Source organism: Carassius auratus, chromosome 28 (assembly GCF_003368295.1).
Source record: "Carassius auratus strain Wakin chromosome 28, ASM336829v1, whole genome shotgun sequence".
NCBI lineage: Eukaryota > Metazoa > Chordata > Actinopteri > Cypriniformes > Cyprinidae > Carassius > Carassius auratus.
Window position 1 is genome coordinate 24,544,484 of NC_039270.1, and position 27,367 is coordinate 24,571,850.

The 27,367-nt window shown below is 38.9% G+C and overlaps 1 protein-coding gene across 2 annotated transcripts in view; it reads left to right on the forward strand.

Annotated features, from left to right (window-relative positions):
• Positions 1–23,772, forward strand: part of LOC113047295 (protein kinase C beta type) — a 115,662-nt gene extending 91,890 nt beyond the window's left edge. The window contains exons 16-17 of one of the 2 annotated variants that reach the window (XM_026208653.1): positions 4,939–5,079; positions 22,532–23,772. In XM_026208653.1, the coding sequence (XP_026064438.1) occupies positions 4,939–5,079; positions 22,532–22,690 (300 nt within the window). In that variant the 3' untranslated portion in view covers positions 22,691–23,772. Of the gene's footprint in view, positions 1–4,938; positions 5,080–15,076; positions 15,872–22,531 lie in introns of those variants that run through there. The other variant, XM_026208652.1, reaches the window with a different exon arrangement.
• The last annotated feature ends 3,595 nt before the right edge of the window (positions 23,773–27,367 follow it).

The following is a 27,367-nucleotide window of genomic DNA, read 5'->3' on the forward strand; positions in this document are numbered from 1 at the left end:
AGTAATATTAATTAACTACATGCGCTTACTAAATGATTAGGGTTAGGATTGTTATTATAATAGTAAGTACATGTGTAACAACGACACCTTAAAATAAAGTGTTACCAAACCTTCCTATTTGATTTTGGGGTGGAGTGCAACGTTTGACATGTGATTCACCAAAGTCACTCAGTTTTCACTGCGCATTGCTGATCTTCCACCTAGCATGCTGCATGGTTCCCCATTTTGTTTGCGCTAGGACAATGGAAATCTTTGGTATTGGGAGGACAACAAGTTCTGGAATATAAAGTGGAAAGAGAGATGTGAGAGCAGGTGTCTCCAGAGGGACCTGCGCACTAATACATTCATGCTAATGTGAACATTAAATAATGAATCAACCCTCTGTGTTCAGAATCTGAATGCTGGCCCTCTTTGACTGGCTTCATGAAAATGCAGTATGCTTCTGGGAAAGCCTGATAAACAAAAGACCCCCTCCTCTCCGCCTTCTGTTCCCCCATCTTCCTCTTTTTTTCTCCATCCTTTCGTTTTCTGTGTTTTCCCACATAGATATAGACGCTCCGTCGTTTCTGCTTGTCGATTTTTCTTCCTCGACTTATCCTGCCTCTGTATTCTCCTCAGCTTGTCTGCAGAGCTCATTGTCTTGATGAGTTCAGTCTCCCTCTCTTCTTCATAGGATCTGCTGTAAGTGCTTGCTGAACTTCTCTAATAGCTTAATTCTGCAGTGCAGCAAGTGTGTCAGATCCTGGAGGCCTCTCTCCCCAACAATCCCCTAAAATAGAGCAGGAATACTAAATGAATCCTTGACTTTTAAGACAGATTGGAAAATCCTGTACGTTTGGACAAGTGCGGCTTTAGGCGCAAGGCTCTGCCGCCCGCCCTGCCGGGAAAGCTACACTGGAACCATGCAATATAAATGAGGTATTTCCCTTAACCAAGCAGAGCAATCATTCTTCCAGCATGGTAATTGAATGACTAATTTAGTCTGGCCTTGTGATTTTCAGAGGACAGATGGATATATTGAACCTGTCGTAATCAAAATGTTGATGCTCTGTTCTGGCATAAAAAAGCTAAAGAAAATCCTCCCCTTTCAATTCTGTAGAGCCTAGGGTTTTAGTTTGAGGGGATATAGGCTTTAATGCTCGGAACATCAGCTGAGGGAATATTCATTTGTGCCACTTACATCGACAGATGCAGAGAACAGCACAGTGAGTGTATTAAACCCTCTCTGCAAGACGTGCTGTAAACTGTATATTGATGCACCAAAGCCTCGGGAGCTGCCCACCTAGACAGCATTTTTGGTCATCATACAGTAGGATTATTTGTAACGCATAAAAATACTGATTACAAAAATGTACATTGGTAATGCCATGGTAAATAAATTTGGTATACTGTACACTCATATAAACTAACAAAGTTTTTTTTTTTTTTTTAAGAAGCCTTGAATATTCATTTAGGCTGTATTTGCTAAAAAAAAAAATACAATAAAAACTCAGTTTTGTAACAATTAAAAATAACTGCTTTCTATTGTAATATATTTTTTAAAAACATGTATTCTTGTAAATTTTCAGCAACGTTACTCAATCCTCAGTGTCACATGATCCTTCAAAAATCCTTCTAGGCAGATCTGATGCTCAAGAAACATTTCTTATTATTATCAATACTGAAAACAGCTTGTGCTTCTTAATATCTTTATTCAAATATTTTTTTTAGGATTCTTTGATGATTTTATATATATATATATATATATATATATATATATATATATATATATATATATATATATATATATATATATACATCTTTTGTAACATCATATCATAATATAGACAACATAATATGTATAATGTCACTTTTGATCAATTTAATCCATGCTTGATGAGTAAAAGTATACATTTCTTCCCCCAAAAATAATAAAACAATCCTAATACCAACATAAATTTAACAGCAAAGATAGAATCTGTATATAAAGGTGTCTGTTATAGTGCATAAATGTAAAGCAAAGTCTCAGACCATAATTATGGAATGGTACCATCACCCGCACATTTTGGCAAGTATAGATAGACCGCTCACTGCGTTTTGAGACACAGCATTTGAGGATGATAAAGTATCTGAATTATATTGCATTAATTCTTTACAAAAAATAAATACATTTTAAAGCTGCCGGATGCGTTTAAGGACTGGTTTAATGAAGCTGACAGAAGCTGAGGATGGTGTACTGCAGGAAGCGCGCGTGCAGCAGCAGTAACAGCAGATATGTGCGACTGCGGTGCTCTGAGTGCTAATTAAAGAGTATTATCAGTGTTGATGGAGTGTACAGCTCTGATATGGGAGGATTAAAGTGGGATGCTGTGGTTCTTTGATATGGAACACAGCCTAGCAGACCGCTGAGAGAGGCTTGGGACGCAAGCCTGATACGGGCCGATACGCCAGGACTAAGGCCAATCTAGAGCTCGCACGCAGACTCTCGCTCACTTTCTCTTTCTGTCTCCTTTCCTCCTTTTCTTTGCATATGCTGTATTTGTGTAAGCGTTTGTTACCATACACTAACAGTACAATGGTATCTGGAGCCATCTGTCAAGCCATCTGAGTGTAGAACACAGTGCGTGCTCAGTTTAATGCCTGCTCTTGATGCTGTAGGAGTATAGCTCATTTAAAAGGGTTGACAGATCTTTAGTCTTTTATTTGTGCTGTTTATTGAGTGTGCCTCATTAAGTAGAAGATGCTTCTGGAACATCATTCACGTTCTCAAGTGATGAGAATACACCTTGTGTCCAAGAAAATGACTTCCAGATGTGGAAACATTGAAAATAAGTGAAATCCTAAGTTTTGGGATAGTTGTTTGCAAATTTTGCAGATGCATAGTATTTTATTGGCTACATTTTTTTTTTTACCTTTGATGTGTATTATAGACACAGGCTGCAATTTTTTCACTACAGACAATTATTTCTTTCAGTCGGTGGATATTGTGCATGTTGTTAAGCATCAGATAGCAACAAGACACATTTGTGTGAATTTGTTGTTTTCAGCATGACTTGAAATTCTGGTAGTGTGTGATCCTCAGTCAATTAGTGTTTAAAGTCTTTATGGTTACTGTAAGAGGTTTGATTGCTTATTGTAACAAGTATACCCAAGTGTGAACACCCAAATTCACATCCACATGTGCCAAAAGTCTTCAGAGTAAAATAAAAGTAACTTTAAAAGTAGCTTCAGATTCACATGCCAATAAAAACACTGCAGTCTTGCTAGAATGATTATCCAATATAAATTCATATCCAGTAACCATGAAAGACTAGAATAGCCATGGAAATTCAATAAACATTTATTTTAAGATTGGACCAGCGGTCATGAACCATTTTAGATTCGTTTGTCAGGACAGCGATGAGGCATAAATTCCCGTCCGTGTACTGTATATGGCTGTCTGTTTTTCATGTGACCGTCCAAGTCACCATCACTAACTCTGAGTTAAAGTTTAAGAGCATCGGTGCTGAATTCTCTGAAGAGCACTCCTGCCACACTTGTGTGCAGTTAGCTGGAGAGGTCCAGGAGGGAGAGATAAAGCAATTGACTTGACTCTGATGCTGCAGGTCACTTGTGTTTTTGGCTCCGTTCGGCCCCTAGAGCCTCTCCCGAATCACGCTGTCAGATTACACCGCGGCTCTGTCGTTCAGGGCAGGACAGCTGTGAAATACGAGCAGTCAGCTGTACAGACACAGAAACAAGCTGAAAATGATGGATGGATGGATGATGGATGGCCAAAAGATGGAGAATTAGATGTGATGGATGCATAGTTCGCTAGAGTTTCATAGATACTTTTATAGATACATGAATGGATGGATGGATAATGCATGGGTTGATGCACATATAGATAATGTTTTATGGATATATTTTGCGGATAGATAATTAGCCGTGTTTTTGGACAGATAGATTTGGATGGATGGATGGAGAGAGAGAGAGAATTAGCCAGCTGTGTCTCTGTGGTAGCATGGCCCAGCTGCCACACAGCGAGTGAGCGTGTCCTGGCCTCTGCTGTATACATTAATGATGACAATGAGGACAAAGCTTCAGAGGGCTCTTCGCAAGAGCCATGAGTTCAGAAGCCACGTAGGGTCAGGGATTGATCCAACCCAGCCAAACCGGCCCCGCCCCCGTCCCTTCCTGATCCAGTGAGGGTTAAGGCTCTACCAGTCAGCAGAGACCTTCATCTCCCCCCTCCTCCACCACCTCCACCTATGCCTTACAAGAGCCTGGAAACACTTTCTCTGCTGCCATCAATTTTTCATGCGCACTGAGGCGCTGAACAAAAAGCGGCAAGTTGTTGAGCTTTTCCCCTCGCCTAATCTCTCCTACACACGCTAAAGTCACTCACTGGAATAAAATAGCCAAACGATTTTGTTATATTCAACATAGCATGTTCTGCTGGGGAATAAAACAGCTGTCGGTGAAGGGGAAGAAGGGAGAGAGATGGGTGTGCGGAGGAAATGGCAAAGTAAAATTCATTTGACCTAAAAAGTGTAATGACATTCTCATTTCTGTGAATTTAGTTTTACCCCCTCCAGGGATGTTAATGCAATTTGTATTTTTGACCCATAAAACAAAATTATTGAACGAAACGCTACTGGAGTAGGGGAAGCAGTACACTGACTGTATTTTGAACTAAATGTTTGGGTTCTTAGTGTGACACATTAATCTACTATCCACATTTAATGAAGAATTTCTCATGCACTGTACATAAATTATGTAATAACTTGGAAACTACTATTGGCTCATGCTGTAATGCAAATAAAACCTTTGTTAGAAAATATAGATATGCTATTAATTCTGATGAACTTGATTAATTATTCTGTCTATTATGCATTTAGTTAGATTTTTCTTCATTGTTTGACAGCCATACTATATACCAGTGGTCTTCACATAATTGTGTTGTCCTCTCTGTTTCAGCTGATGACCAAACACCCAGGCAAGCGTCTGGGCTGTGGTCCTGAGGGTGAGCGGGACATCAGGGAACATGGCTTTTTCCGTTACATGGATTGGGAAAAGTTGGAGAACAAGGAAGTTCAGCCACCGTTTAAACCAAAAGCCGTAAGTGCAGCCAGTCACCTCACCTCTAACACACACACACACACACACACACACACACACACACACACATACTCTCTCTCTTACTTGCATTCTTTCCTTGCTTGTTGCTGTAAACTGAAACCCTGGTGGTTATTACAGAGTTTCATTACCTTACTTTTTTTTTTTTTTTTGCCTGATACTTAAAACATAATACATGACATGTTTACCAAAGACAACATTGCAACATTGTTTCTGGAAAAATGTTCCTATCAACAACCCTACTATAACCCTACTGTTGTTCTTAATCCTACAAAAATGTCTAATCCCAATCCAACCTCAACCTAACTTGGTTCAAACTCATCAATTAATCTATTTGAACTAAATTACAATCTGAATTTTAGTAAGTTGAATCAAACGGGAATTCAATTACAATAAAATACAACTGCTGTAGTTGTATTTTGTTATACATTTTTCAGTATAAATTACTTATAATCATGTTCATACAACATACAGGCTATTTTTAGAAATATTAGATGAAATAAGCAATGTCACCTGTAGACATTTGTATTTAATTTATATGTTGATCAATATATTTAATACATTAGCTTTCATTTAATTTATATTTTATGGTGAAAGAACATATTTTGTAAAATTCTATAGTTCATTCAATATGTTATATAATCAATATATTGATAATTTGATGCCAGTACATATTTTTATAAAGTAAAAATCTGTTATTAATCTAAAGCAGTGTTGGATTTTTGTTTTATTTGTTTTTGGTTAAAGTTGGTAGACATTAGAAAAAGTATTTGTATTTCAGAGAATAAATTGGCATAATAATGAATCATTTATGTTTTGTCACCAAATTTGGGTTGCACCATTTTACTGTAATTTTACATATACTGTAAGTACTTAGTCATATTAATTATCTACATGTACTTACTAAATTGTTAGGATTAGGGTTACTTGCATGTGATTATGCATAATGTATTGTTATTATTATAGTAAGTACATGTTACACACGTGACACCTTAAAAAAAGTGTTACCAAAATTTGTACTAGATTGAATTACAAGTATTATATTTATAGCATTGGAATAAGTGAAATCCAACACACTTGTGTTTCACTGAATTGCAACAGTAAATTCTTCATGTCGTTCAAGTTTAAATTCCATTTCAACATCCTGTGGGGCTTAATTTAATTCTAAATCTCATAGAATTTTTTTTCTTTCATTCAAAATTTCACTCTGCATCCCTGCAGTCTATAAACCTAACCCTAATATTAAAGGGCTGTGATTGGTTAAAAGGAATGTTGTCTCAGGACCAGCGAAGGAAGTTTTTCCAGGAAAATGTCTTACTTGTGTAAATCACATTAAGAGACCTGTAACAACACAAGTGCAAACTGGCCAACTGGACCCGTAGTTTTCGAAGACAGTGTCAAAGTAGTCAAATTCTGCTGTACTGTAGCACAGAGATGACAAGTCAAAACTTTCAGGGCTGTGGAGAGCAGTAGGGTGTAATGAGGAGTCTGTATGTCCTCCTTACACACCACAGCATCTTAGCTTCGTTAGCGGTATGTGCGCCAGGGCTATGGTTGAGCTGAGCCGTGTTTGTCAGCCTCAGTCAGATCCTTAATGAGTACAGCTTCTCTTGTGTCCATGTGTGTGTGTGCGAGCTGTCAGATGGAGCAGGCATTGTCCAGGCAGTGCTGCATAGTGCTGTTCTCCACATCAGCGCTCCTGACCTCCCGCTCGGACTCAGACTGGCCTGTTAAATGTGATCTCCTTCCTGCAGCGCCTCCCTGGCATTGAGGTCTCGGTGCACTTATTGAGAACAGATTGTGCTGTTGATTTTAGAAAACTGAGTTCACTGCTGCCATTAACTTCATCTTCACCTTAAAATCTGAAGTTTTATTTTAGCACTTGAATTGAATGTGTTAGTTTAAGTTGAAAGGGCAGAAATGTGCAATTTCTGTGCCAATAGTGTCACCAAGCGAAATTGTAAAAATGATGGTTTTCAAACAGGTTTCCTTGAAACTCCTTCATACCTCTAATGGACTCGCAAGCAGATCCAAATTCCAAATTCACACCATTGTTTGAGCCAATGTTTTTGACAGAGCAACGTTTTTGACATCAACCCTCATTGGTTCTTGCTTGTCACATAACAAGTTGTAACAATGCTACTGTACAGTGTGTGTAACTTAGTTAAGTTTATTTTACTATATTTTCTAAGATAATTTAAAGGAATAGTTCATCCCAAACCATCCAAGATGTTGATGTGTTTGTTTGTGCCTTGAAAACATTTGGAGAAATTTAGCATTCCTGTACATCACTTGCTTACCTGTGGGTCCTCTGCAGTGAATGGGTGCCATCAGAAATAGAGTCCAAACAGCTGATAAAAATACATTTGTGGACTCTCACTAATCAACAATGATTCCTTCCAGTCCATCAGATAGTACCTTGTGAAACAAAAAGCTGTTTGCAATAAAGAAATCCATCAAGACATTTTAAAACAAGTCTTTTCTCCATAATAATACTTTCTTGGGTGAAAACATCATGTCATCTGAATCAGGAGAGAAATATTCACAAATCAACAACCATTTAAAAAAACAGAGGAGGAAGCATTATTGACTGATAGCGATGTTTATAGTTAAAACACCTTAATGATTGATTTGTTTAATACAGACACACGGCCTTTCACTTCACAAGGCATTAATTCATGGACTAGACTTACTTGAGCCCCTTTCACACTGCGATTCCGGCAAATATCACACTGCGATTCTGGCAAATACACGGGAAAATGTTCCGGCAATTGTTCCTAGGTCGCTTGATTTTGCACTTTCACACTGCCAGTGATTACCCGGGATATGTGCGTGCTTTCACACACAACCAGTAAAGATCCAGTAACGACACGTGACATCAGTGCGTGATGTGTAATGTACGAGTCGATAACGTTAGGCACGTTATACTTTCACTGAAGCAAGCGAATGATCTCGGCATCAGCGCGGAAAGTGAAGAACTAACTGATCTCTGCTTCATTACAGTTTGCACATATTTTTTCGTCACGAACGTATCTTCCTTCAAAACAGCCGGTAAAAGAGTCGCGCGCTAACGCGCGTCACCGCTTCGACACGGGATTAGATCTGGCTTTTGTTCACACAGCGCTCATCCCGGGATTGAACCCGGCAATGTTACTAGGTCCCCGACCGGGTTCAATGCCGGAATTAATCCCGGGACGTGTTTGCTTTCACACAGAAGGCGACCCGGCAATGTTCCGCCAATTTGCCGGGTCCGCCGTACAGTGTAAAAGGGGCTTTGTAGATTATTGTGATGTTTTTCACAGCTTTTTCTGACGGCACCCATTCACTGCAGAACATCCACTGGTGAGCAAGTGATGTAATGCTGAAATTCTCTAAATCTGTTCCCAGTTTTCAGGCTTACTTATACTGTGAAACAGCAGTGAGGTACATCAGCTCACTGTTCAGGTGTGTGTGATTGGGAGTGTTCATGTGGTGTTGGCTGCCTGAGTAGCAGCAGATGGATGTTTGCGTGCTGGTGTCATTAGCTGAGCAGAAAGACGGATGATTTTAGACCCTCTTCGTGACGCCGGCGGCATGCTTGATGGACATTCAAATAACTGTGATTTACAAACTCAGGCAATTATGATCTGAATGAGACTCGTGTTGTCTCATGTGGAGACCAAAAATTCATGCAGACATTAGCTCTGTTCCAAAGCTCAGTAAGAGGCATTCATGGGCAGCATTTTAAGGAGCCAAAGGCAATTCCAGAAAGCACTGCAACAAACACAGTGAGAAATAAATCCAGGATGTCAGAATTTGCAAGTTATTAAAATATAATTATTTCAAACCTAGAAAATTAGGCATGCACTGAAAATGATTGCCAATATGTATCTTTGTTTTCATGCCATTGCAGGGGAGTTGCTAGACCGTTTTATGAGCCCTTGTAAAATATCACTGTGCCCACTAAAAATATTACTGAAGGCCGGAAAATCACTATTCCAAAAAAGTTTGCCATAATTTATCATTATACCTTTAAATCAGTGAATGATGGCAAATGTAATGCAAATGAATGTCACAATTACATACCCTGTACATAAATAAAAAAAAATAAAAAATCACTAATATTTGATTATGACTGATATGTGTATCTAAAAAAGTTTATTATTAAAAATGATTTTACCTGGAAGATGTTGTATTTTTACCTATTAAAGTGTCACATTGTTCCTCATGTTGTCTATTTATTCTGTCAAGTGTGAGATGAATGATCCATGTGATTCGTGTGTGCATTCAATGTGTACTGTATGTAGTGTTCAAAGTCGCTTACTTTTCATGCCGCCTTAGTAGGCAGCTACCTATGTAGGCAATGAGGAAGCTCACTAGGTGTTTTTTCGACGCTATTATGTGCGTTTGAAGTTCCAGAGCCTGTAGTTAAAGAGACGAAGACAGACTGGTCGTTGAGGACAGTTCCCTAGATTCTGCCCCGTTCCTGCTGAGCACCTCCGTGCCCAGATCTCACTCCGCTGGGAAACGTATGGTTTCTCTACACATCACAGCCTGTGGCTCTGAAATTAAGCGTGACAGCAGTGTCTGGCAAGGGATCACTGCGTTGAGGTGGATTAGGGAATCGGACCCAGGGGATGCGAAGAGGGCCTCGAAACAGTCAGAGTGACTTTACAGCTCAAGTTTGGAGCAGAACAAGAGGAGGAGCTCTTCATTTCTATGCTGGTACTGTTGAATTATCTGGTGGCAGGTGAGAAGTGACTGATGATTTGTTGCTTGGGATGCCAGCCAGCTCTAGGTGGAACGCCTCTGGCTGTATCTGCAGCAGATGGACTGTTGTTGCCTGCGTGGTACAAGACTGGCAGCGGTGGCCCGCATGTGGCAGCCACAGGAGGGCGGATCTCTGAACGCTGACAGCATCTTTGCTGCCAGCACCGCTCACTCTCACTTCATGTATGTCACCCGGCACCTTCTCTGTGTCGGTGCAGATTGGACACGGTCACCTTAACCTCACCCTTTCATTTACTCACACTGTCCATCATGCTCTGCTCATGCTGGAACAAAGGAGTGATAGGTGGAGGTGAAAAGGGATCAAAGCCAGGTGAGGAGAGTGACAGATTCATTATGAAAGTCCAGCTGAGACCAACAGGCTTCCGTGCTGGGAAATGCTGTTGAGTGTTGATTTTGATGATCACCTGTAAAATGGTCAAGCTTTCAGTGAAGCTGTTTCACCAAGGAAGTGTTTCTGGTTAAAAAGTTCTGTAGTTAGTATTTAGCTCTGTTCTTTTCTGTACAGTGAAAGCGAATGTAGCCAAGCCACAGAAAACTATCAGGTCAGTACCAGGTCATTATGCCAGGATGTGAGGTTAGTGGTTATTTATAATCTTCACTAATTGAGATGGTTATTTTGGGCAGAATATTCCTAGTCCAATTTGTAAATTTCTAAGCTTTTAATAAATTGAATGTAACTGTAGGAAATTTGATTAAACAAGACTTTTTTTCTGTCAATTAAAATATAACTCTAAAATGACTTGGATTATAATTTAGATTTAGTTTATATTTAGGTTTGTTTTGTATTGCAAAATGTGTCCCCAAAATATTGTTAAGTAGGTACACAAAAGCATCTTAGGGCTTAAGCAAGTAAAGTCTTGTGGAGCCATCAGGACTCCATCATCTCACGCTGGGGTCCAGCTATGGTCTTTTGAACAGGCTTTGCCAAGAGTGAAGGTTGGAGTGCAGAAATGACAACTATGGGCTGTGTGAGCGTGATGCTCAGTAGCTTTTGCTTTAAAGAATATTATTCTCCCTTTTATTCCCTCTTTCATCTCCATGTGCAGCAGTCACTCAGAGATATGAGCGAGCAGAGGGAAAGCACTTTTTCTCACAAATAACAGTAGAGTGTGTAAGAGAAAAAAGGTCTGTGACAGTGAGTAATAGACGCATGTGTGAGAGATAGAGAGAGTTGTAAATGGACAGTGTTTAGCACAGTGTTCCTCAGACAAGCCGCTTGTCACATGTGTGTCTATAATAGTAAGGGCTATTCACAGTGGATGTGGCCCTCTGATGCTAATGACTGTGGACAGGTGATTTTTAAGAGGACACCAAAAAGCTTTTCCCTCAATTTTCAGGGGCCTGTGAGATGCAGTTCATTCGACTCTCTGTGGGTTCACTTGCCTAGGTGGCATACGGCATGTATGGCAGCGAGCGAGCAGATCCATAAGTCGCATTTAGAAATACTATGCATCTGCGGCGGGGCGACAGGGGTCAGGTGGCTGCTGCATAAGACCATTAATTGAGTTTAAATTAGAGGGGCTTCTGAATGCAGAGGTACACAGATGTTCCTCAGGGTGATTTAATGGTTCCCACACACAGATGTTATGCCTCAGTGCTCACACTGTCTGTCACTCTCTCTCTGTGTGTGTGTGTAGCAGTTTAGTATCTAGAGGGAGTGAGTAAACTTGGCAAGAAAGTCTGAGCTTTGATTGCACCTCTGTCTTATATAAGATGTATTGGTTGTAAATCATTCACATGGTAGTCAGAATCCTCTTGCTGAAAATGCAGAGGCACATCTAAAGCTATTGTGTTTGCTGCCAGGTCCACGCTAAGGATTCTGGGCTAATGGTACAGTCAAGAAAATGAGGTCATTTCATGGTGTATGAAACGGGGCTTTTAAAGGCTCAAGCTTTTGTTGGGCTGCCCAGTGGCGTAGGGAGTGTTCATTTAAAGGGGTTTGGTCTTACAAATGCTTCTGTTTACCTACTGTAGAGTTCAGGTAGTCTTAAGGATGTGATAAGTGATCATTTAACATGTTTCTGTAAACCTTAGTTAATCATGCAGTGAGGGATTATAAACTTTTTTGTGCAATTTTATTTTAAAATATGTATAAATGCCTGTGTGTATACACTACGCTTTTTTTTTTATTAATATTTTTTTATCACCAAGGATCCATTAAATTGATCAAAAGTGGCAGGAAAGACATTTATAATGTTACAAAGTATTTATATATCAAGTGCAGTAAATGCTAAGATCTTCTTTAAAAGCATAAAAAAGTCTTACCGACTCAAACATTTGATCGGTAGTCTATGTCACACACTGAGGTGAGAAATGAGCGCTCTGTACTGGATTAATTCATTCTAGATTATGATTTATTCACATTAGTTTAAGTGCTACCACGTGGAATTAATCAACTGTTTAACTTTCTGTTGCATAGGTCCATTATTTAATCTTCTTTTTCTTTTTTTGTAAAAATGTTTAAGTTCTCTAAATGTAATGCTGAAAATATGTGGAAATGGGGAAAAAATAGTATATTGCGACCAGTTTTGTGCAAGTAAATTTCTTTCATTCTGAAGGAGCTGTAGTGAATGGACCCAACGTTGATTGCCCACCCATTGTGCTCATTAGAAGCAGAACCCTATATACAGTAGACTTACAAAAGGTCTTCACTCTGATTGGTGGAAACGATGAACTCCTGTTAAGTGGAAAGCTTGTGATTTTGTCCTGTGCAGTATGTTATATGTTTGAACGCATCATATCTGATCTACAGTGCTGGTGTTGATTCTCCACTAATAACCCCATGGTACATCACAAAATATGCAGCTACAGTATGTTGTTTTAAAATAGTTCATATGTTGAACAGTAATATTCATAACATTTTCACCACTTGCTAGTTTTTCCTCTTTCATTGTTGCTGCTCCAACTGTATTGTTTGTCAAAGGAGAGGTTGCAGAGATACCTCATCATGGGCCAGAGGTTGAGAACTGGCCAGGTTTGGAATATTCTGAGGGTTTGACTTTGCTTCTGAGTCCTATTCATGAATATTGCATGACGGGCAGTAAAAGGTAAGTTTTGATATCGTACTGGACTGCCACTGATCAATGCTCTCCATGTAAAGGTGTCCTCACGTGTGAACAGTACAAAGGATTTCACCCTCATTTACAGATTCGCTTGCGTGGACTTACCTGTTTCTTACCATGATGATGAGCGAGCTATTTAAATGTCACTGGAAGTGCGATAGAACATTGGAATTTCAAAAGCTGACATTTGAACTGAAGCGTATGTGTTTGTGGTGCCATTAATTCTGTTGTTATTGTTTTCACTGTTGTTGTTGTTTTCAAAAGCATCATGAATGACACCCTAACACGCCATTGACATCTGGAACATATTTCTGTATCAGTATGAGTGTAAAGGTCTCACACATGCCTTGATGAATTCATATTTTTCCAAGTTACACCCAATGCCATGATGGAAGGACCAGTTTCGAGCTTCTAATTCGGCTAATGTGAATTTCCATTTTGGTGCAACTGGTGGACCATTGAAAAAATGCTGGTCTGTGTGCTTCATTAGATTGGTTCTGTTATCATTTACTCAACTTGTTGTTCCAAACTTTGACTTTTGACTTTTTTTGTGGAATGCATTAGAAGATATTTTGAATAATGTTCTGGTTGCTCTTTTACAGTGAAAGGGGACTGAATCTTGAAGCTTTGAAGAAAAAAAAAAAAGATCTAAAAGCACCATAAAATGAATAATATGCAACTCATGCACTATTTTTCATGTGGCTTCGGATGCAGTATGATTGCTTGATGAATAGACTGAAGTCATTATTCACTGATAATCTTCCCCTCCAGTGAGCTGTTAACCACTGCAAACAGATCTCTGAGTCAGTCAGCCTGTCAGTTTTCTACTCTCTCCTCTATCTTCTTCAAAATAAATAAAAGATCTGACTGAAATTATTATTTATACATGAATCAGACATCATTACTTTTCAAGTGTTTTCAATGAAGTCAAGATTTTCTGTGAATAATGAGTTAAATTTGGTTATGTTTCTCTAGAGATCATATGGCTTCAAATATAGCACTTTAAGCTGTATGGACCATCTGTTTCTGTTTGTTTTATGGTGCATTTTGATGTTTTAGAAGAAGGTTTTGCTTTCGAATGACATGAATGGGAGTAAATCATGACAGACTTCAATTTTTTTGGGAGTATACTCTTATAAATAAAGGTTTCTTTATTGGCACTTATGATCCCTTGAATTACCTTTAACATATATGGAATCTTTCCATTGCACAAAAGGTTATTTTTAGTTGAAAAAGGTAGTTTTTCAAACTAAGAAAAAAATGATTTTTTTAAAGGGGTCATCAGACGGCCATTTTCAAGCAGCTGGTATTATTCTTTAGGGTCTTGAAAAGACTTTAATATAGTTTGATAAAAATGTCTCAATAGTAGTATAAAACAACCCTTTTACCTTGTCAAAAACAGCTCTGTTCACAGCAAACCGTTTCAGTGCATGTCCCTTTAAATTCTAATTAGCTCTGCTCAACCCACCCCTCATTTCCGAGGGATGACAATCATTATCATATCCAACAACAAAAAAACCTCAATCGCTTAGGAGACATTATTGTCTACCCCTGCTCCAGTGTCAAAACAATGGCGACTGTTCACAGCTCACTCAGGGCAGGTCAATGCTGAAACATTAGTGTCAATCTATAGTCGTGGGAGGGGCCTGGGTCTGTGTGACATCAAACATTCAAAAATCTAAGAACAGCTTAATTTGAGAAAAGGGTTGTCATTTATCAGGATTTTAAAAAAGCACTGGATGGATTGTTATCATTATAGGGTGGTTGTGTACACACAACATGCAGAAGTGAATCTTGCATCCAATGACCCCTTTAAGAACTGTCCACTAAAAGTTTCTTTGGGTAACTCAGAAAGGTTCTTATATGGAACCCCTATGAAAATTCCCTTTTGGAACCTTTATTTTTAAGAGTGTAAACAATCACCCAAAGCTATTCCAGCAGGCTTTATGGACAAACAGTATGCTGGTCTATTCATCAGCTTATCCATGTATCCAGAACTGCTGTTCAATAATCTACAGTACCTGTCACAGCCCTTCCATTCACATCCATTCTCATACTTTTATTTGTTCTCTTTTACGTTCTACTTGACCATGTTCATCATCCCCCATCCATTACATGCCTCTCTTCTTCTTCTCTCCCCCCTGCAGTGTGGCCGGGATGCAGAGAACTTTGACCGCTTTTTCACCCGCCATCCACCGGTTCTCACCCCTCCAGACCAGGAGGTCATCATGAACCTCGACCAAGACGAGTTCGAGGGCTTTTCCTTCATAAACCCCGAATACCCTGCCATGGAAGCCCAGAGTTAAGGGCGACCTCCTAAAACTAACCCAGCCCTCCATCAAACCCCCTCTTCATCAAACCTTCTTACGTTTATGTATCATACACTCCATAAAACAGGCATGTGTATGTATATAAACAGCCATGCACAAAAACTAAGCCATCTATATACATATGCATGCGAAACTTCGATATCCGTAGATTAGCCTTTCACTACATCCCATTGAGTGTGTCCATGCTCAAGGAACGTTCGAATCTAAAGGCTGTCTTTATACTATTTTTTACTCTACAGCTTTCCTGAATGTGGTGTGTATTGCATAGCTCTCTTCGAAACTTTCCTCAGATGTGTGTGTGTTTCGGGCACCGCCAGTGTTCAGATTCAGCCATTTGCACTAAAGGTGCATGAATCGCATATGAGATGCACAATGGCTAGCCTCGCTCTCCTTGTCCAGCCTGTGACGGTGATATTCTACTGATTTTATACTCGAACCATTTTGCCTGTTTCAAAAAGAATGCGAACTCAAATGGTTTTTTGCATGACGATTTTGTTTTCCCTGAACTTTTACGATTCGTATGTCGTTAGTTAGCTCTGTAGTGAACCCTAGTCTTGCTTTAATCTCTGACTTGCATTGTACAGACAAGTAGATAACAGAAATCGACCAAAGTTTTTCTTTCTTTTGGAAGCATGAGTAAATCTGACTTGTTTTCGTGTATGTATGGACCAGTAGAGCTTAATGGATGTGCCTGATTGTGGTAGTGATATGCTTTTATTTATTTTTTTTGCCTGATCATCTCACACCATCAGCAAACACTCACCCATGTGCAGGAAGCATGACTCCTGTGATGATTCCCGTTGGCTCTTCCTTGTTTAACCCTTGACTTCTGCTTAAAGGTCAGCCGGATTTTATCGAGAGGTATTTGACAGGCACATTAAATATCAACTACCTCCTGCTTGAGGCAATTACAGATTGAGACAGGATGAGAGAACAAGTGCTAATATCAATAACCATTTATTACTGACCCCTGTGTTAGATATGGATGTTTTTAATGGGTACAATCAGGTAGCATTTTTCAACATCATTGGGGTTTACAATGACAAAGAGATGAGTAGTCACCCATGGGTAATACCTCAGAATTATACCCTGGATTTCATTGAAGAGCTTGTGTATGAGCAAATTAGTCTAGTTGGGACGCATTGATATAGCTTCACTTCGCTTGAATGATTCCATCTTGAAACTTGTCAATAGAAATCCGCCGCATTATATTATGCCGAAACTTGTTAAGTGAAAACCCTGAAAGAATGCCACAATGTTTGTGTGGAACATAATATCGCGTTTTAAAGGCGAATAGCAGAACAGGATATAAAGACGACAAATAATTTGCAGCACAATTAGCAGTATAGCTTTGGAAATAAAACATTTCAAGCGTGTAAACATTGCTCATAAGCGACAATTGGGGTCCGTTGAAGCTATCTGTTGTTGTGTTAATGGGCTGGTCAGTGCTTTAATATGGTATGTCCTAATCTAGCATGCTGTAGACTCCGATACGACAGACGGTTTAGAAACGCGAGCACTGTTCATGTCAGTGGTAACAGCAGCGAAGTCCCTGTGAGGAACTGATACCGTATCACTGAATGGAACTGGAAAGGCCACAAGAGCCACACATCCACAGAAACGGGTCAGATCCTCTCAGACATCAGAGTTCCCGGAGCGGTTATCCGTGCTGACTAGCGGCCAGTGGCTTTTATTGGAAACCACCGGGGCTTCATATCACATCTTCATCATAGGATTTCAGGGAAGGGATAACCTCTCTAAAAGGGTGAAGGTTTCCAGATATGTTGTGGTTTGCAGGATAAGACACTTTTGGTAAAAAAAAAAAAAAAAAAATGAAAAGTGCATTTGTCATTTCTGCCAAACCATATAACAAGCAGTTCAGTGTAGGGCTTTGATGTTATTTTTTTTTAAGTGTCTTAAAATAATATAAGCAAATAAAATATGTGTCAAATGTTCTTAAATGTCATGAATTTTATGTGGTCAGTATTGTAGATAAAAAGAAAAAAAAAGAGGGATTTGTGTGTTTTCTATACCATAAAATGTGCATAGAAGCTTTATGCATGAATTACTGAAGACTAGTCTAGTGTTTTAGCGAGTGCTCTTGACCTTTCTTTGTTCTTTGCTTCAAACATCCTCAATGCTTTTCTTGTGCCAAAGTATTTTCCACAAAAAAATAAAAAAATAAATAAAAAACACGAGTATGCATTTAAATAAAACATCAATAAGCCTTTGTTTGGTTTTGCGTTGTTCCCTCATTGTAGTTTTGAGTGTATATAACCTTGAAATCCAAGTAATATGAACTCTGGAATCACAAAAAAACTGTTTTCTATTGTAAGACCCTGATGTGACATTTTATTCGATCACATAAAGCATTATTTATATGTGTTTCTAAACTGCTTGGCAGAGGAAGTCTTGTCAATTTGCTCAGAGCATCGCCCATATATAAAACCAACTTGGACGGTGTGCAGCACGCGCTAAGCTCTGCATATTTCATGCCTGCCACTTAACATGAGAACATTCCATCCTGTTCCACCACCATTCAGCCAATGACATATGGGAAGAACATACATAAGGGTGGTTGAAAACTAGACATTCTGCGAACGTTTATTGGGAAAATTGGGCCATAAAAATCAGCATGGGGGTCTCAGAGACCTTTCAAACTTGTTGTTTTTACATATATGCGGTTCACAGTTGACTCTGGCGCTCCACACAAGAGTGTTAATTAATTCTGAATGTCGCAGCCTCAAATTAAATGAGTCGGTTAGCACGAAGTGTGTGCGGCTTATCAGCTGAAAACAGGTCAGCGTTTGATACTGCTGTTCTCTTCTTGCGCTGACATCAGCTCGCCGCTAATCCGCTCCTTTATAGAAAGCTCTGTGCCTTAGTATCGCACAAAATTACAGAATCACGATCGGAATTAAAGCCTTGCAAAAGAACACCTTGGATTTAAAGGAGGGTGTCTCTCGTCCTCTCTCTCCTACCTGAGAGCTTTTTTTATTATCGTTCCCATCGGGGCTTTTGGTACAGCATGCATCTCATACTCTATCTCTGTTATATATCTGTATGAAAAATTCAGATGGGCTCTGCTGAGGTACAAACGTCTCGTCCTGGTATTCTCTGCGTCCGCTGTCTTCCACCACTGTTTTATATGTCCACGTGCATCATAGCCTGTTTATGTGAACTGAGCTACTCAGCGCATCCGTGCTAATCTCATCTTGTCAAACAGACCTGTGTCTAATCAGCACAGAATGGCACTGGCCTGCATCAGCATGGCAAGCTAGCATGGATATTCCTGTCAACTGAGACCATTTTGGACCATCATTCATCTCTAATTAGTCTCATTTATCATTTAGCAATGCTTCAGGTTGACAAATATTTTGTCGGATGTTCTTTTTACACTCTTTGATCTGTTATATCCATTCTGATGTTAACGGTTTACACATTTTTTCAGTTCCTGGTACCCAGCGCTACACCTGTGCCCACATGCCTTCGACGGTCAATTGCCAGTTTAGGAATTTAAAATAATGTGTTGGAATGTGGTGACTGATCTAAATGACCGATGCTAATTTTACCGTTATCTTTTAGCGCTTTGAAGAATATATGTGAATATATGACCTTAAAATAGTTTTTTTGTTGTTGTTGTTGTTGTTGGTGGTGGTGGTGTTCATTTAATATATTTGTAAATTCTATTGTCATTTTTATATATTTTAGTTATATTAATAATGCACTTATGTTTCATAATTATTACATTTTTATTTCCAGATTTTTTTATGTTATTATTATTTCTTTATTTACTAACAATTCTGAAACTTTGTTATTTTTTTTATTTAAATAATTGTGTTTTTCATTATAATTAGATTTGTTATTATTTAACTATTTATTAATGCATATATATTTTTGTTTACATTCTTAAAATTCTGAAACTTTATTTATTTCTAGAGTTACATAACATTTAGCATCCTAGGCTCGTGGGCTGCCAGACTTTTGGACCCCACTGTATCTTATGATGCATCACACTTATACATGGATCCATGCAACCGTAGACAGATTTATAGACCCATTAACTCTGCAGAATAATTACTAGATTTAAAACTAGTCATTCAGAATCACGTCTGCGTTGACCTACAGTCCTGAGGTTTCCATGCCAATGCCCAGTGCCATTTTTCTCTGAACTGTTTGGCTCTTGAGAGCCCAGGTAATCTAGTGGCCTTCACTCTGGAGTAGTGGCTTGTGTGCTTCGCTGTGCTGTGGTGTGCTTGAACCAGCAAATGGACATAAGGTAGGAAATGTGCTTCTGTTGTATCATATATCTTCTTCCTGTCTACTGTAGTCTTTCTGTCTGGAGCTGTTTTTATCCATGTGTGGGGTGCCGTGAGATCTCAAACGCTCTCCTCTCTCACCCAGTTTTCTCTTGTGTGATGTGATCTGCATACCAATATTTGGAGTCATATGTCTTCTCTGCATCTGTGATCTTGGTTGTTTGTAAAACCTTTTTGCTGTGCTTTGACGGCACTCTCATCCCTCTTTCTGTCTTGCTCACCTGAAAGCGACTTGTCTCTGTTCTTTGTCATTTTAAGGTGCTGTGTTCATTGTGTTCAAAAAAGAGACAACACTGCCTTGCCGTTGTTGGTTTATTGTCTTCAAAACATACTGAATGTTTCTTTAATGTCGAGCGTTATGCTGCATAAAACAACTCTGCACTTCCCACAATTCCCTCAGGCCCACCATTGACCAGAAAGCTGAATTATTTAGCTGGAAATAATAACTTAACTGAATTGCATTGTTTTTCCAAGACAGGCTTCATTTTTGGCCTTATTATCCAAGCAGACATCCAACAGACTGTGATTAATTTGTGAGAAAGGTTAGCACTCGTGTATATACTGGGCCACCATGATTATTCTCTGTTCTTCTCTTAATGTCTAAAAGTCAGTGTGAACTGACCATTTGCAAGCAATTTTGCTTCCAGAATGTGACATATTTTCAAGTGAAACTGGATGTTCAACAAGAAAACAATTCTGAAATAGCCTGCAGCAATGGCAAAAAAGGAACATCATTTCTGAATAAGAGCAAGTTATTGCATTTTGATTAAAGATTATGAAACAAAAAAATAGTTTGGTTTAGAATAATGTGCACTGATGAATTGTTTGACCAGGAACATGCAATTAGAGAATCCCATTTCTTCCTCAGAGTAAAAAAGAAATACATTTTAATTGCATATCTCAATTATACTATCGGTCTTGCAATTCTTACGAATAAATTTGTAGCTGTCAGATTACTAGAAGTAGCCAAAATTGTGAGATATGAACCTTGTTTTTCCAATGGCACGGCCATTTGGAAATTTTATGGGTCTGGCTTCTTGAGTCATTTGCTTCTAGCTATTCTTAGCTGTACAAAAGAGCTCGATTTACTGCTTGATATTGCAAATTGGCGTTTCAGTTATGAACACACTGGTTTGTAGTGCACCCAGTTTTACTGCATGTTATTCTTCTTCTTGTTATATCCATACAGCAGCTAATGAACCGGAAGTCTCACACATTAACACAAATCGGCTTACTTCCGCTTTGAAAAGGTGGATAAAGTCAAAATTCCCATAAATAGTAGCATTTGTGCAATCTGGAGAAATGTACAAAATAGTGAGATGTAAATTGCAGTTTTGAGAAGCAGTCACAACCGCAAGATACGAAGGCAGAGTTATGTGTGAAATAGTCAAAATAGATATTTGTATATATTTATTTTACTCTGAGGCAGAAACAGGCTTCCATATTGACTTCATTGAACACTGCAATGTAGTGGTGTTCATTCAGAAATACCACAACCCTATATCAAACACATTTCTACAAGACAACATAGCTTAGCGTATTTGTGTATTGGTACGCTATATTTGCGTCGCCGAAGCTTTCTTGCTCCACTGATGCTTAGCATACTGAGCACAACCCCTCACCCCACTCTAATGTTTCCTTTGCCTTGGTGGATTTACATTGCCAAGCAGTGCATTAACAATGTCTAGCCCCAGAGAAGGCCCAGTCCTCTCTCCTTTTCCCTGTTGTTTTCCCTCCATCTCTTCCACACCTTCTGTCACATTCCCTCCATCCCTTTCTAGCTAACTCTGACCCACCTTACCTCCTTTCTTTCCTTCTTTTAGTCTGTATCTTTCCCTCGCCGTCCTCCCACTCAGTGTGTGTGTGTGTGTGTGTGTGTGTGTTCTCTGAGCCAGGCTGGCTCTTCCCTCAGGCGCGCTGGCACACAAGGCCACAGCAGGAGTAGCGCAGCAGAGAGGAATTCTCCCAGTAAGAACAGGCCTGTGGGCCTAACAAACCGTCTGCCCCTTTCATTTAGACTCCTCTCACAGAGAGAGACCGAGACAGACATACATGCGCTTTAGCATCTCATAAAAGAAACGGTAGCGCAGTGTGTCAGTGCAGCGAGCCGTCTCCCACAGAAGCTCTGGATGGAGACCGTCAGTGAGATATGAGTCTCATCAGTGGGCTGGGCGTCTTTTTAAGTGCTTGCGTGTTATAGCTTCTTCTCCTGAAGTGGAATGCCTTCTTCTTTGGCAGATAATTCCTCTTAGCCTTTAACACGGATGGGCTTTTTTTCCTAGAGTCTACTTTTCATCAGCTTCTTATTTAATGTGGATAATTGTGGATTTTAAAGGGACAGTTAAGCCGAAAATGAACATACTGTCTTTATTTACTAGCCTCATGTTAATCCAAAGCCATATGCACATGCCATAATGTGAAATATTGTTACAGTTTATACTGTATTTTTGTACAAATACACACAGCCTCGGTAAGCATAAGAGACTTCTTTCAAAAACATAGAAAAATCTTACTGAACGGTAGTGTGTAAAATTTTAATCTTGTGCTGTCACGCTCCAAAAATATCCTTTCTCATAATCCAAATATTCGGAAGTCACACAATAGCTTGGACGTCTGACATCATAACATCGTTTCGTTAGAAGACACCTGAAAACCAATGCTGTTCGGTGTTGCTGACTTCCGATATGAGCGATACTTTTTAATGTTGCATTTTTGGTGTCTTTGGAGCTTGATAGATGTGTCCACATGGCAAAAGCTGCATTAAGATTCTTAAAAAATGTCCTGACATTGTGTTTCAGTAGAGAAAATAACATCACACAGGTTTGTAACAACATGCGGACGAGTAAATATTGACAGAATTGGCATTTTTGGGTCGACTACCCCTTTAAGATCCCTTTGAGCTGTAAGTATTGTTGTAAATACAGCTAACACCCCTCTTCTTTCTCTTTTCCAGCGAAACAGCCGAGATACTTGCAACTTTGACCGGGAGTTCACAAAAATGGCCATCGAGCTCACGCCCACCGACAAGCTGTTTATCATGAATCTGGACCAGGACGAGTTCCTGGGGTTCTCCTACACCAACCCGGAGTATGTCAATCCCGCTCAGGGTTAATCGAGCGAGCGTCCTAGAGACTGCTGGTCGTGTATCTCTCTGTCTGCCTGTATGTGTGTGACATGTATGCTCAGGGTTCGTGGAAGCTCACTCGTATTACTGTAACAGGATTTACCAAAGGGCTCAGGTGGACCACCTCAGTATATAGCTGTGAGGTATTCGGACATGTTTCCAAGGGGCCAGAGGTTTCACCCCAAGTCAAAGGTTTCCCTCTTCCTGGCTTTCACACTTTCAGGAGAGCCTGTAACCCCCCAGCTTCACGAGATTGCGTTCAGTGGTGGGTGTTTATACGGTGGTAAACGTGGCCTATGCAACAAACGAGGAACAACCACGACTAACCCCGAGTGAGCAATTTGAAAAACAACAGTGCTGCCTTCAATTATTTATTAGCGGTTCATTATTTTTCCCCCCGTTTGGTCTCTATTTGAGCTGAGCTAATGTTTAATTCACTGGCTTAAACCCATTATACCAAAGTATTATTACCTCCCACACATGACTTGAGCCGGCGCTCCTGTGCGAAGTGCTGAATCCCTGGCAGAAGTGTCCACACTGTTGTGACATTCAGGGAGAGGGAACAAGGAAGAAAAAAAAAATGTCAAGATGGTTGCAAAGTGAAAATGTCATTATCATTCATAACGCTGTATTTCAGGAAGGATTCATATCACTGGGTTCGGGGAGAGTGGAGATTTGTTAAAGCTACTAGTTCATATTTCAGGATCCTCGAGGATGAGGATTAGAAACAGCCGGGTAGATCAAACGCAGTTGACGCCGTCTTGCAATACAGAATTCAAATAGTACATAACTGTATCTATGCACCTTGTAGAAAACACAATGTGCCATTTTCCAAGGGACTTCAGCATCCCTGCGATTTCAAATGCTTAATTTGCATGATTGCAATAGTTTGTTTATCCTCTAGGCATAATACTTTTGGATGTATCTATCAGTCAGGCGAAAAAGACTCTGGTTTTCAATCACGGAAAAATCATACTCGCATTTCCGAACGCTTGGTCTAGATCAGTCTTACATAGCAATGTGATTTGTGTAAATAATGTAACTAAGCACTTTCTGAAGAGAAAAAAAAACATATTTCTTAGCTACCTTCTCATTCGTTTAAAATATAAAAGCATACTGTTATTAAGGTTTTGCATGTTTAGATTTATTATCACTACACATTAATGGCTTGTAATTTTTCCCCTGCATCATCTTGTTTTTTGTTTTTTGTATGTAAACATATTCATGTGTCTCCAAGATCCCTGGGCAAACCTCTAATGAAAATGACTTTGAGATTAGACACACATAAATCGATAGCCTTCCCTCTCCTGAATAAGCGGAGCCGGATTGATCTGTTCTGCCTACTCTTGTACAGATCCCAACATCTCTAGTGCTGTGTGTAGCGGTGCTGTCTCTGTGAGGTGAATAGTTGCAGTGTTTTGATTGGGCTTAGTGTCACTAGCCTTCATTTTATACTCACCGTGTGGCTGCGATCCCATAATGCTGTCCGAGACCCGTTTGCTCCATAGAAAGTCAAGCTGCTGCGTATCGATCGGACAATTATCAAAAAGAGAAATAAAAGGCATATATCAGTTGACACTGTGGAGCGTGGGGTGAGTGCGAGGTGATTTAGAAGGAGAATTTCGTGAGCTTAAAGGTGCAGAGCGTCTGCTTAATTGCCAGCCGAACAGTTTATGACTTCGAGGTCAGCTCCAGGGATAAAAGATACGAGGTCTCAGAAGCCACAAACACATAGATACTGAATGAGACACTAGGTAAACCATTAAAGTTATAACTTATTGGTGTATTTATGAGAGAATATGTACTATGTTCTATTTATAATACAGATATTCAATGTAAAACTGTGGTTTTGTCTGGTTCCTGTGTTTGTGTGTGTGTGTGTTGACCAGAACAAAGTCTTAAAAATGTGGTGTGAGGACCTCAAGGGAAGTCTAGGGAGTCTGTGACTCTGGCTTCGAAACAGTGACAGTGTAAGATCCAGTTATTTAGTGTTGTGTTAATAATTTAAGTAACACTTCGGTATAGCGACCACTTTTCACTATTAACTAGTTGCTTATTAGCATGCCTATTATTCACATACTGGCTGTTTATTAGTAATTATAAAGCACATATTCTGCATGACCACATTCTACATCCCTAATCCTACACGATACCTAAACTTAACAACTACTTTACTAACTATTAATAAGCAGCAAATTGGGAGTTTGAGGCTGAAGTCATTAACAATCTGTTAATAGTGAGAATTAAAAAAAAAATTAGCCATAATTTCGTAGTATTTATAATGTTACATAATATTCAGTGTTTATTCTCATTATATTATTCAATATTATATTATGTTATATATGAAAATTACATCTAAAATATATTAAATGTTATTTAATAATCATTGTTTTTTTTTCTCTTTTATATTATATTATATTATATAAAGTGGGTCCCTTGCGTATTTGGGTGTTAGGATTAGGGTTTACATATTTGCATATTTGCAATTTTTTATATTAAATTGAATAGATATCATTAATGGACATCAAGCAGCTCATTCTTGGGGTTCTTTAAAAATAAATAAATATCCTGACATTTATTATCATAAAGTTTGTTTGGATTTTGACCATTTAGAGAAAGACTAGAGATGTTTCACAGTTTTCTTTCTGTATAGCTTTGGTTTTGTGGTTTTAAATATTTTTCTTTTCAGAAAGCAATGAATAGTTTTTCTCTCTTGTAAAAGTTTGACAATATGTCTAAATGATTCATAAATAATTTGCACTTAAGCTGAACTTGAGCATTTCTCATTACACAGCTAGTTAATTAAATAAAATAGACAATTTTCTTGTTAACATTGGGTTCAATGGAGACACATCTAAATTGGCTCTGCAAATTCAAAACAGCACATAGTGTGTTTGTGTGTGTGTTCACAGCACTTGAGGTATTAATATTTGGATGACTCACACAAACATACAGTATTTGCAGGCATGTGAGACGCTGTGGCCCCTGTGAGTGTTTTGCTAAGCACAAGATGCTATCTGCCAAGGAAATGTCTCATCTTATCAGCCGCTGAAATTCATGTTTGGGAAATGAGATGATGCGACCGGAGTCATGGGCAATCTGTGGACGCTAATGATTCCCCTGCCCCGCCGTCACTCAGAGCTGACTCCCACATGATGTGATCCTTCAAGAAGATCTCTCTCACCCGCGTCCAGCACTCCAGACTGGGACAAAACAAAACGGTATAAACAAGAATGAGAACCATTACCTCAAATCCTCCTCTTCCTGTCAAAATCATTATGATACTATAATGTGTGTACAGTATGTGCATGAGAATATGGAGGTTTGATTCTCAAAATGTCATCTTTGTGTTTTTTCTGAGGCTCGGTGCTGAATGAGCATTTTTGGAGGAGCTTTCATTGTGACAGCTAATGAAATGATTTGCCTTTGACAACAGCTCATTATGTGCCTCAAAGGCATTGTCTGGGACTGCTGTGTTCTCATCTTTTCTTTTTTTTTTCTCTTACTGTTTTTTCACCCCCTTTAGAGTTTATATGTATGTTATATCCAATTAAAATCATCCCCCGTGACAAAGAATCTACCATCTGAAAGACCGAACTTGGCATTAAAAAAATGGAACATATGGACGAAGACAAGACGGCAAAGTAAAGCTTGCTATGGAATAATAAGATTCATAATGACTACATCCCACAAGTCATTTATCAGCATATCATTTGAGAGAGATTCCTCCCCACTTACTCGAGCAATCAGCTCGACACATCCACAACAGATACTAATGTGCATTCAAGTCCTCCTGGGAAGTTTGTATTTACAGGTTGGGAAGTTGTAATTACAATGTCACAATGTACAAGTCACTTTGGTCGGCTCAAGATGTACCTCTTCCACAAAAACCTTGGCTGAACTATTCTACTAAATTATAAATAAAGAATGTGCATTATGTGTGTTTTTGCTTTTTTATGTTCTAAATTAATTTATGAAGGTGTTGTAAATTTGATTGTTAGATGCTTTATCATAACTATAATACTATTGTATTTTGTATATGCAATTTAGCTAGTTTTATTATAATTACTATATATATATATATATATATATATATATATATATATATATACACACAATATATATATAGGTTTTTTAAGGCTTCCAGTGGCATCACAAACCAGCTCATTATACTTCTTGATATTGGAAACAAGTATTTCTTGTCTAATTATTTCATTGTATTGTTTTTACAAACACAACGTAGCGAAATTGTTTTACCATTTACCACACTCTGCTATTTTTTCAAGATTTTTACCTTTAGTTGCTAATGAACCAGAAGCACCAGAAGCTGCTTTAAAGCATGCCTCCGAGGTTAGTAAAAACAAGGTGATATGCAGGAAAGGAAGCCTTAGGTATTTGTGGAGGAGAGGATTCACTGTGCTGAATAAATAGATTTTATAAGAAAACAGTTCGTCATTTAATGTATCAACAGTCTATAGGCTAATCTTTTACATGTTTACCATTGGCTTTTGATTGAACTATTTTTAGAGTTTACACAGAAAAAGGCTGTTTTGTCACAGGCAATTTTTCAGGTTTGTTCTCATTGATTCCTATGGTATCCACCAACAGTGACTGACTGACTGTTGCACAGCTCTGGCAGATATTCAGTGGTATCAAGGCAGTATT